General features: G+C 35.3%; 1 protein-coding gene across 7 annotated transcripts in view; it reads right to left on the reverse strand.

The window, feature by feature from the left end:
- Positions 1–12399, reverse strand: part of LOC101893244 (cytosolic purine 5'-nucleotidase) — a 110212-nt gene that overhangs the window by 81998 nt on the left and 15815 nt on the right. The window contains exon 1 of one of the 7 annotated variants that reach the window (XM_059121982.1): positions 9061–9104. The exons of 5 other annotated variants lie outside the window; for them this stretch is intronic. In XM_059121982.1, the coding sequence (XP_058977965.1) occupies positions 9061–9089 (29 nt within the window). In that variant the 5' untranslated portion in view covers positions 9090–9104. Of the gene's footprint in view, positions 1–5248; positions 5589–9060; positions 9105–12399 lie in introns of those variants that run through there. One more of the 7 variants, XM_011292598.3, reaches the window with a different exon arrangement.

The raw sequence follows: 12399 nt of genomic DNA on the forward strand, positions 1-12399 counted from the left end.
CGCATTTATCGCCCGATCCTTACGAAATTTTGCATGGAGATAAGATGAGGGTCAGAATAAAAGCCTATTCTTTTTGGAGATGATCGCCATATATTTAGGGGTTGAAATGGACCAAAAAACTGCAAAATTGTCAGCAGGTCGTAATTATGGGGGTTATCGGACATTGCAAAAGCCAAGCAGTTTTGGATGGCCATCCAAAAATATTCAATGTGTGAAGGAGTTTGCCAACTTTTATAGACAAAATACGAAAATGTCCATTCTAGTGATTTTTTGAGAATTCACAAATACATGAAAGACGCACTTCTGACTATTTCGTTAACGCTGATTTCGTTGAAGAATATAGTCAAATGTCTGTATCTCATATAGATGCGTTTCAGTCAAAAACCAATAATAAATGTTAATCTTTTGCCACTTCTGAGAGATTATAGGTCTTTGGGAAATATTGGTTCCAGATCTAGGAAGACCATTTACGTGCAACATCTACCAATAAATTGGAAATGAGCAAATTAGTTTATGTTGCTATTATTCGAAAATTAGAGAACGAAACCTGATGGTTTTCTTTTATTATTTGTCACAATATCTTGTGGAATTCTTTCGAGTATCTCGCCTATATAAACTGTATCGTTTATTATAGTGTTGTAGGGTATTCAACGGTCGGCCCCGCTCGACTGTAGTCTTTGCCTACTTGTTTTTTTTATAAAGTACATTTGTTTACATTTTTTTTGGTGTGAAGGTAGATGGCATGTCTCGTTCAACTTCGCTTTGATAAGTCGGCTTATTTTGAGGTATGACACTTCTGCAGTAAAAACAAGTCGCTTAAGAAACCAAAAAATAGAGCCACCCAAAGTTGAACAATATTTTCAAAACGCTATTGGTATTTTTCCATTACCCCTAAACAATTTAGTATATTTTATCTAGTGAATTGCTTTGACCCCTACGCGTTCAAGTTTGCTTCAGTTGAATGCATCTCTTGATCTATCTTGTGTGTGGGTCATAAAATGCATATTATCTTCAAGCATTATGTTTGTGTGTGCGCGCATAAACATTTCCATTGGAAAATTCCACTATGTTACCACATAACAATTAGAAACAGGTAGATTTATGGAAAATGTCAGACCGGCACAAACTGAGTTTGACCGGTCAAAGATCACAGTTATGTTTTAATGGAAAATTTTCATGTTTTGAAAATTTCGATGACAAAATTTTCCATTAAAATGGTGAAAACATGAGATTTGTGTCCAGAGAGCGGGAGAAAGAGAGGGGAAGAGAATGCCGGCGTCCAAAATATCATTGCTTTGTTTTCAAAATATCGAATGGAAAATTTTTGTTGACTAGGAAAGTCGATAGCAGAATTTTCCATTAAATACGGGATGTGGTAGCATAACAAATATGTTTAAGAATTGTGGGAATGTATTTTCAATGTTTCCACTTTTTTGACATTAACACTAACTGATTATTTTGAAAAATGTTAAACAGAATAATATTATTTAATATAACATAAAAATTATTAAATAAAACATCAATAAAACAAGTTAAAAAGTATCAGTCAGTTTTGCCGACAGATATATACCCTCAGCCAATGTTCGATGATTTATATATATTTTGACTTCTGTTATGAAAATGTAAATGTTTGAACCTCTATGGAGTAGGTTCGAAAGGAATTGACCTAAATAAATTTGATATAAATATTGTGACGTGCCAGGTTTGGACTATATCGACTACTTTCTTCGCTTTATATGAGATATGTGATAATTTATAGAAAATCCTAAAACGTGCCTGAGGTACTGAAGTATTCCATTTCCATACTGCATCTAATACAGATAAAAATATTGGTGTGTGCAAAATTACAAGAAAATCGAACATTTATATACAATTTTAAGAGAAACAATAAATTCCACATTCATCTCAGGTTTCGGGTTAAGAGAAATATTTAGATATCGTAAGTTGGAAAGAATCGCTGACTTGTTTCTCAAGTTATGACAGATAAAAGTAATGAAAATTTGGACCCTTTGTGGTTGAGGTACCAGAAGGAGTTCGCAGATGTATATCATCTTCGCAACAGATCTGGTGTTAGCAAAAATGTGTGTGAGTGAAATTAGAAGAAAGTTGGCTGCTTATTTTGCTTTCTTTGAGCGTTTTGTTTTTTAAAATGGTCCGATCTCTAAAATCTTTATAACAGATATTGTGTTGATGGAAATATTGAGATGTACCAACTTTGAATAAAATCGGACGATAATTTGTTTTTTTTTTTTTAAGAGCTTGAGCCTTTGTGGGAGAGGTATCAGAAGGAGTAGACCGATATATCCCATCTTCACAGCAGATCTTGTGTAAGTAGAAATAATGGAATGTGTGAAATATGAAGAGATCCGGATGCTTATTTGGAACTTTATAATAGTTTTGGTTATTCAAAACTTTGACGATTTGTTGAGGAGGTACCAGAAGGAATGGTCCGATCTCTATCATCTTTATAACAGATCTTGTGTTGATGGAAATATTGAGATATGCAAACTCTGAATAGAATCGAAGGTTAATTTCTCGTTTTATGAGCTTCATGGATATTCAAGATTTTGAGTCTTTGTGGGGAAGGTACCAGAAGGTGTGGACTGATATATTCCATCTTCACACCAGATCTTGGGTTAATAAAAATATTGAGATGTGTGAAATTTGACTGTCGGACTTTCGGATTTGACTGTCGGACTCTGGCATCCCATTTTATAAGAGTTGTAATTATTCAAAATTATTTTGACCCTTTGTGGGGAATGTACTTCATGGAGTGGACCGATATTTTCGAACCTGACCAAGCACTGACACAAATATTAGGATTTGCAAAGTTGGAGCAAAATCGGATTATCGTTTCTCTTTCTGTGCAGAAAATATCGACCTTTTGTGGATGAAACACCAGAAGGAGTCGACCTACATTTTCCATCTTAACACCAGACCTTGGGTTAAAAAAAAAATTATATTGGGATGTGTAAAATTTGAAGTCAATCGGACTCTTAAATCACATTTTATAAGATTTGTAATTATTAAAAATTTTGAACCTTTGTGGGGAAGGTTCTTGATTGAGGGGCCGATATTGTCAATTTTCTCACCTGACCTAGCACTGATGAAAATATTATTTGCAAAGTTGGCGCAAAATCCGATTATTCTTTCTCTTTCTGTGCAGAAATTTTCAAAGTTTTGTGGGGGATGTACCTGAAGGATTGGGCCATCTACACACCAGACCTTGGATTAATAAAATTATTGTGATGTGCGTAATTTGAAGACAATCGGACTCTTACATCACATTTTATAGAGTTATAAGTATCCAATATGTTGACCCTCTGTGGAAGGAGTGGATCGATATTTTCCATTTTCGCACCTGGATTTGCAAAGTTGGAGCAAAATCGGATTTTTCTTTCTTTTCTGTGCAGTAAAATATTTTCTTTGAAAATATTGAGTTTTTGTGGGGTAGGTACCAGAAGGAGTGTACCGATATTGCCCATCTCCGAACTCGATCTAAGTTTGACAATAATATTACGATATACCAACTTTGGATCAAATCGGATACTCCCTTTGAGAGTTATCGTACGAACTAGCCAGCCAAGCAGACAGACGGACGGAAGGACATCGCTAGATCGACTCCAAATGTCCTGAAATGGATTTGGTCCAAAGAAACCTAGGGTCTAAAACCGTTATTTCGATGAGGCACGTTTTGGCCGTATAAAATGATACATACCCTCTCTACAAATATGGCTAATGGTATAAAAACGCTCATTAAATTGCGAAAAAAAAGCTTTCGATTCTCTACAAATTTTACATATCCCAATATTTTTACTAATGAACGATACAAATCGCCCCACCTCTTTCTGGTATCTCCTCCACAAATTTTTAATATTTATATTTTTCTCGGGCGGAAATCTGATGTGAATATGGAATAAATCGGTCACCTTCTGTTCCATCCCCACAAACAGTTAAATTTTTGTTTAACAAATGTTCGCACAAAATTTTAAATAATTGTGGTGCCAAAACCAGGAACGATTTAATATTTATATCAGACTTAGGTTAGATTCGATACGGACATCATTGGCCCACTCCATCGAAACATCCCCCATAAAGGGTCAAGAGTCTGAATACTCCATAAGGCAAGGCAAAATATATTTTAATAAGCGGACATAGGCTGAGGGTATACATCTGTCGGTCAAATCGGCTGATCATTTCCAACTTGTTTCTTAAAAAATTAGTAGGTACCCTCCTATCGGCACGTTCCAAATTAACACCTTTTTTATTTATCAATTTTGGTATTCAAGGTAGGTACCCAATCGCCAATATTTCCATTCTGATTGCATTGAATTGCTAATATTGACTTTGAAGTGTTTGAGAGCGCGCCTGACGCCGCTTGGTCATAAATCGAATGACGTACAGCAAGCAATTGCGGTCGCTCACTTGGCGACTAACCAATTGTCATCGTCATAATTTCGTGCTATCGCTTGACGCACAGCACCTACTAAATCAATTATTGTTGTTATTTATAAATTATAGAATTTATTATGTTTGATTTGTTGTTGTTATTGTTTATTTTGTATGGCTATTTTTTTTATTCATAAATAAGTTATTTTATTGACATTAATTTTGTTTTGGTTTTTCCATCATTTGAGAAAAAAATATGACAAAAATTATAAAAACATTTGTTTGTTTTATTTTTAAAATTATTAAATGGAAGTCATTTTTTGTTTTTTATTATTATTTGTTTTTTTCTTTTTTCATTAAAATTTAAATTATTTTTTTCTTTGTGTTGTTTTCTTTTTGTCTGACACTCTTTGTGTGATAAATGCGAGCGGGTGGAGAGGATGTTAACACCTTTTTTGCGAATGACACAGCACTTGGTAAACAATTCGTCATCATTGGCAACAACAATAGCAACAACACTTAATTTTTAAATAAATAAAAAATTTCCACAATTTTCACATGTCTGAATTGTTGTTGTTTTATTCACATGGCCTTTATAATTGTTGTTTTAAATAGAGAGCAGGAGAGCATCACTATCTTTGGCATGATCGATTTGGTTTTCCTTTGAATTCAATTTGGATTTCCCGAATTTTCGCAAAATGTGACATTTATTAATCATTTATTTAATTTTATATTTATTTCGTAGGTACTTCACGCAATCTCCAATTGCAGAGCAGAGATAACAGCAAATACAATTGGAGTGGGGAGCATGAGGGTACTGTACAAACAAGAAAAAACACACCCACACACTCATACATACATGTATTAGTCGGCAAAAAGTTAGTTGGTATCTAAACGAAATTTCCAAGCGAAAAGATGCGAAAATTTGTAATTTTGTATTTAACGCGAAATGAATGCCACTGACACACACACACGATTTGTTTAATTATTTTTCTTCTTCTTCTTTCTGTTTAATTTTTGTTTTTGTTTTCTTTGTTTAAAAAGGCCAGACAAAATTGTATACAATTAAAATTTGTAACAACAAAAAAGTAAGGCAACTAAAGAGCGGAAAAATAAATTCGTTTCTTTTTGATGTTTTGCTATTTTTGGCCACAACTTTTAATGATCATCTATGGTCAACGTACGCCGTACAACTGATCGCAACTGGTACAAAAAAAAAAAAAAACCAAACCAAACAAAAACAAAACCCCCCTAACAAAAAAAGAGCTTCACAATGTCAACAATCATTCAACCAACCAACCAACCGACCAACAACCAAGTACTCAATGAAAGAGAAAGAACGAGAGTGGGAGAGAGGGCAATGCAAGTACACAACACCTCAATTGAACTCAACAAGTAAAGTTGCATTAACTTTCTCTCGCCATAACTCTCTCCCTCTCTTAACACAAAGAAAAACAAAAAATCCATTACAATTGTGGGTGTGGTGGGGTGGTGTTAGGGAGCCATATGTGAATACGTGTTTGCTTCGTTAGGAGAGTCGCCAGATGAGTTTTGGAAGTGGTTCTCTTTGATAAAACATATTTGAGTTACTATGACGTTGTAGGTGCTCTGTGTAATGTGGCGTCGTCAATGCACTTTGCACTCATTGCCCTCTCTCCTTTTTGTTGTTGCTTGTGTTTGGAATTACGCCATGTATTTAATGGGGGAGTAGTCATTGAATGGAATTAGAAATTACAGTGGCTCAAAGATATATATTGGAAGTAGCTAACCAACTCTATAGATAAAGCAAGATATATTGTAAAATATTGTAAAATTTGTGTGTAGTTTGTCATCAAAGCTCAGATGAAACGAAAAATTTTGAAATTTTGCATGTGAATTATCATTTTTGTGTAGGTAGAGGATTACACAGGATTTTTTTAAATGCGTACCAAAATTCACAAAAACTGTTAAAAACTGGGGTTTCGGAGCTAAAGTCTATAATTTAAGAGCTAGAATGTCGACATTTCGCCTGTATGTTAAAATCGGTGAGACTATATTATGACGTGACGTTTACATACCCCTGCACCAAATAGTGGTAAGGGCATTATGTCTTTGTGTATTTGGAGAAGGAAGCGAGATAGACCCATAGTTACTTTTGAAGATCTTCATAGAATCACTTTCTGAGTCGATTTATTTTTACAAAATGGAGGTCGCATTTATTATTGAAATTAAATTTTCCAAACAATATTTGAAATTGTTGAGAATCGGTTCAAATTTAGATATATTGCTCCTATATATATCTTTAGCCGATATCAGGTTTATTGTGCACCAAATGGCTAATGTCAGCCCAAATAAACAGAATCTAGGCAATTCCGACTAAATTCAGTCTAGAAGCAAGGTCATCAAATTTTAAACCAATTTTAAATTAGTTGAGATATAGCTATGACTGCCGTATATGTATGTTTCTTCCGATTCGGGGGTTTCAGTCCCTCACATGCGTAATATGCACTCCACAATAATGATATTTGATACCAGATAACTTATGGATCTCAAAAACACCCCTGTCAAATTCTATCGCGATCGGTTTAGATTTGGATAGAGATCCCATATATATCGTTGCCCAAAAATAGGTTTATTGTGCACCACCTGGCTAATATCAGCCCAAATGAACTGAATCTTGGCAATTCTGAATAAATCCATCCTAGAAACATGTACTTCAAATCTGATGAAAATAGGTTCAGATATAGCTATAGCTTCGATATCCAGGGTGAGATAAAAAAAAAAAAAATGCAAGAAAGTCAAACTCCATAATTTTTTTACATTTTTTTAATTTTTAATGAATGAAAGCAAAAAATGTCGGAAATAACATCAAATTTTAGAATAAGTTTAGATTTGTCAGATTGGTCACCTTTGGCACGATTTATGGCCTTCAAATGACCAATGAATGTTGCTCTGCGGTATTTTGTCCCATTCCCGGTGAAGCAAGCGCTGAGGTGATCGACACTTTGGTATTTTTTAGTGCCGATCTTGCTTTCCAAAATACCCCAAACACAATAGTCCAACGGATTGGTATCCGGAGATTTCTGGAAATGAAGCGAGGAGCCTCATTTTGTAACCATTCTTGGGTGGCGCGATAATATTTAGCATTTATTCTGATGCCACGGTCGATTAATACGAGTGGAGAGCGACCATCGGCTTTTATGGCGGCCAACACCATCACCATGGCCTGTGCTTGAGTTCTGGTGGCCAACCGAAGGTGCAAATTTTTTCAGCTGACCTCTTTGGCAAGTAAAAACGTAAACATTTTGTTTGTTTACAAACTTCTGGACAACGAATGTTTTCTCTATTTTCTTTCTGTTGCGGTGTAAGTTCTTGCACTTTTTGGAATTTCAATGGTTTTACCCCGAGCTCATTTTTCAATATTTGCCGAATGGAACATTGCGATATGTTCAGCTTACGAGCCATTTTTCGGCCATCGCTTCTTTACTTTTCGAACCATTTCTGCTGATACTGCTGATTTCTTCCGTCCACTTCCTTGACGTCGGGCTACGCTTCCAGTATCACGGTAACGAGCGATGGTACGAGACACAAAAGACGAGACATAATTCGTGGCAAAGTTGACCAATTCGAACAAATCTAAACTTATTCTAAAATTTGAAGTTATTTCCGACATTTTTTATTTTCATTCAATAAAATTAAAAAAAAGGTAAAAAATAATGGCGTTTGCGTTTGTTGCAGTTTTTTTATCTCACCCTGTATACCCTCTCTAGCCAAATATAATCGCTCAGAATATCTCCAAACGTTGGTCTTATGGCAAAAAGTGCATCTGTACTGACCACTTTTTTTTTGGAAGAATATAACTTAATTAGCCCTAACCAAAAATGTTTGACGTATACTGGTTACTCTTTTTAAGAAGTCTTTTTTGGGTCCAGTGTTTTTTGTCTTTCGTATGCAAAAACGAGTAGTTATGCCGGCCACTTTTCGGACGGAGTTCATATTTGGGGTCACTTTTTTGAATGGAGATAATTTTGTGGATGATATGTGGACCTATACTGGCCTATTTTACTGGGTACCATTTTTAAATTTGGGCCAATTAATTGAACGACCAATCTCAACATTTTTTGCAAGGGTATAATTTTTGGGTGATATGCCAAAATGTCTTTGATATGCCAAAATGTCTTTGTCTGACTTTTTTTGGAAAGAAAATCAATTTTTGAGTTATTTGCCTAAACTTGGACCTATGACCAGATCCAGATCATTTTTAGGTCCCATGCCAAAAAGTGGACCTATACCGAGCAGTCCCTTTCCAACAGGTGGAACACAAGTAGCCACTTTTTTAAAGGATCTACGTCACAATATCTCTTATTATTCTTCTTTGCTTCCGTCGGGAGTAGATTATCTTCAAAGTAATATTTAAAGCGTTCAATGTCAACTTCTGCGAAACAAACCAACTTTACACTTTTCCAAGAATACTAGAAGCCATATCAGATCCGAAGTCATATCTCATCGAAATCTATTATCTATACTTTAATTTCAAAAAAAAAAAATATTTCTACGTGTTCATTTGATTATAATGAACCCAATTTAAACGAATTCGCACCATTCAACATAAATTAAAATAAACACGTACATTTTCTTATCAAAACTTAACAATTAAAAAAAAAAATAAAAACAAATTATTTACAATAATACCTGTTGCTATCTGCATGAGATAGTATCATGGAAACAATCCGCTATTTCAAGTCGAAACGTAGACAAAACAAACTAGCCGACTGCTGGGATATTTATATATTCTAGCCTCCTCTTATCAGAATACAAAAAATAAGTGGAAACATATACTTGCCTTCTATCAATTGCAAACATGAAATAGAAACAGATTTTTAATTGTTAATAAATAATTAAAATGTCAGTTCGAAAAGTGGACGATGTTATGGGGTTTTTTTTTTTTTGTTATGTCGACATATGGAATAGCACTCTTGAGAAATGTGGAGTTGCAAAACAAAATTTCTAAAAATATTCTCAAATAGGGACCAAAATGCCTTTTCTACAACGGCATGTTTATTTTGCCAGGTTCGTAAATGTGCCATATAGGTCAACGGTACCCCCATACATCAGTACCTCCCGATATTCGGTATATTGATGATTTGAGCGACATTATTCACCGGAATTTTTTCAAAGTTGGTATTTGAAGTTCGAAATGGATACTACAGCCGATGACAGAAAATTGTCTGAGCAGGTCCACGTCTTCGTATAGCCCCCATATAACGTTACCTCCCGATATTCGGTATTTTGTTGATTTTAGCGACATTATTCACCGGAATTGTTTCAATTTTGTCATTTGAAGTTCGTAATGGATACTACAGCCTGTGACAGAAGCGACATTATTAGCCGGAGTTGTTTCAAATTTGGTATTTGAAATTCGTAATGGATACTACAGCCTAAGATAGAAAATTGTCTATGCAGGTCAAGTTTTGATATAGCCCCCATATAAGGGTAAATCCCGATATTCGCTATTTTGATGATTTTAGCGACATTATTCACCGGAAATGTTTCAAATTTGGTATTTGAAGTTCGTAATGGATACTACAGCCTATGACAGAAAATTGTCTGTGCAGGACCAGGTCTTCGTATAGGCCCTATTTATCACTTCATCCCTACATTCGGTATTTTAACGATTTTAGGTACAATACTTTCCGAAATTGTTTGAGATGTCGTATTTGAAGTTCGTAATGGAAGCTACAGCCTGTGACAGAAAATTGTCTATACAGATCGAGGCCTTCGTATAGCTTCAATATAACAGTACCTTCCTATATACGGTATTTTGATGATTGTAGCTACATTATTCACCGTTTATTTCAAGTTTCGGATTTGAATATGTTAATGGCTTATGACAAAAAAAGCCTATGTAGGTGCAGGTCGTATAGACCCCAATATAACGGCTGTATTCGGTATTTTTAAGATTTTAACAGAATCTTTAACGGATTTTATTTTTAGAAAATGTCCAAATTCCTTCCAAATAGTGGAGGGTATTCAAAGTTCGGACAGGCCGAACTTATTGCTTTTTAAATTGTTTTTTTTTTTTTTTTTTTTCATTTTTTTGAATCAAAACAAACACTGTCGGAAATCGCATCAAATGTTAGAAAAAGTTAGATTTGTTCGAATTGGTCACCTTTGATACGAATTATGGCCTTCAAACGACCAACAAAACCGACACTTTGGTATTTTTTAGTGCCAACCTTGCTTTCCAAAACACTCCAGACACAATAGTCCAACGGATTAGTATCCGGATCTTTTGGAGGCCATTGTGCGATGGAAATGAAGCGATGAACCTAATTTTGTAAACATTCTTGGGTGACGAGTGCTGAGTCCTGTTGGAATGTCCAAGATCTGCGGCCAAAATATTTGCGTGCCTAAAACTTTAATACACCCTCCAGAATATTTTCGCAACAATATTCGGCATTTATTCTGATGTCACGGTCGATTAATACGAGCGGAGAGCGACCATCGGCTTTTATGGCGACCCACACCATCACCATGGCCGGCGCTTGAATTCCGGTGGCCAACCGAAGGTGCACATTTTCAGCTGACCCCTTTGGCAAGTAAACACGATCATTTTGTTTGTTTACAAACTGCTGAGAGCGGAGAAAACCAAATTCGGCAGTTCACCACTTTCGGCCAAGCGAAGCAACTCTTTAGCTCTTTTGAGTCTATTTTCTTTCTGTTGCGGTGTAAGTTCTTGCACTTTTTTGGAACTTCAATGGCTTTACCCCGAGCTCATTTTTCAATATTTGCCGAATGTAATATTGCGATATATTCAGCTCACGAGCCCTTTTTCGGCCACTGCGACGCGGGTTGCGATCAAATCGCTTTTTTACTTTTCGAACCATTTCTGCTGATGTTGCTGTTTTCTTCCGTCCACTTCCTTGACGTCGGGCTACGCTACCAGTATCACGGTAACGAGCAATGGTACAAGACACAAACGATTTATTCACATTCAAATGCTGGAGTGCTCTAACGATAGCCACTTGTGGTTTTCCAGCCAAATTTAAAGAAATCACACTATCACGCTTGAATTCCATCACGAATGACTTTTTTCTGATAAATTCTCACCCAAAAGTTGTCACTGGAATAATTTTAAGAGCTGTCGGACAAGTGGCTTAGAAATGACGGCAGTCTGAAGTTGATTGCAGTTTTTTCATCTTACCATGCATCATTTTATTTATTTAGCTCCGATACGAAATGGAGAATATTGACCCACTGGTAAGGTTGGAATAATCATTCCAGAAGTCAAAATATATTTAAATAATCAAACATTGGCTGAGGGTATACATCTGTCGGCAAAAACGACTGATACTTCTAAACTTGTTGCTTCTTAAGGTTTGAATAGAATATTTCATTGTCAAACAAAATCAAGCCTACATGTCACCAACTATTTATCATTTCCGAATCCACCCCGACTAAAACAAGTTTATACATTTCAAATACTATTTCCTAATTTTTGAAATTTTTCTGCTTGCAGTTGTCGTCAGAAATAATGCAGTTGCAATTGTCGTTCTCTATACTGACCTCAGCTACACCTTCCAACATCGACAATACCACTTTCATAATTTTCTTCAATTTCAAAAATTCAACTCCAGAGTGAAATTTAAAATTATTCCATAAAATCGGGAAAAATAGAATAACCGTAAGTACAAGTCCTTAAAGCCATTTTTATCAAAGACAAACATTAATTTTTTTGAAAATATAAAATCTGACACATTTTTCATTGCCATTATCATTTTTGCAGCTCTGACACGTTCACATGTCCATTATTTACGTGAAAATGTTTTTTGAAAATAATTCTGCCCCATATCTGGTTCATTGATCTATTCGATGCTAGCCGATGCGGTCATTGTCATCATTAAAAATTTTTCTTTTCAACTTGGGTGCATTGCTGTGTGAGTGTGCAAAACTGTTTTCAAAAACACAAAATTTTGCAGAAAAGTGAGGGAAGGGAAACGACTCATAGCCAATGCATCACATTTTCTTATT

The sequence above is a fragment of the Musca domestica genome, unplaced genomic scaffold, assembly GCF_030504385.1.
Source record: "Musca domestica strain aabys unplaced genomic scaffold, Musca_domestica.polishedcontigs.V.1.1 2, whole genome shotgun sequence".
NCBI lineage: Eukaryota > Metazoa > Arthropoda > Insecta > Diptera > Muscidae > Musca > Musca domestica.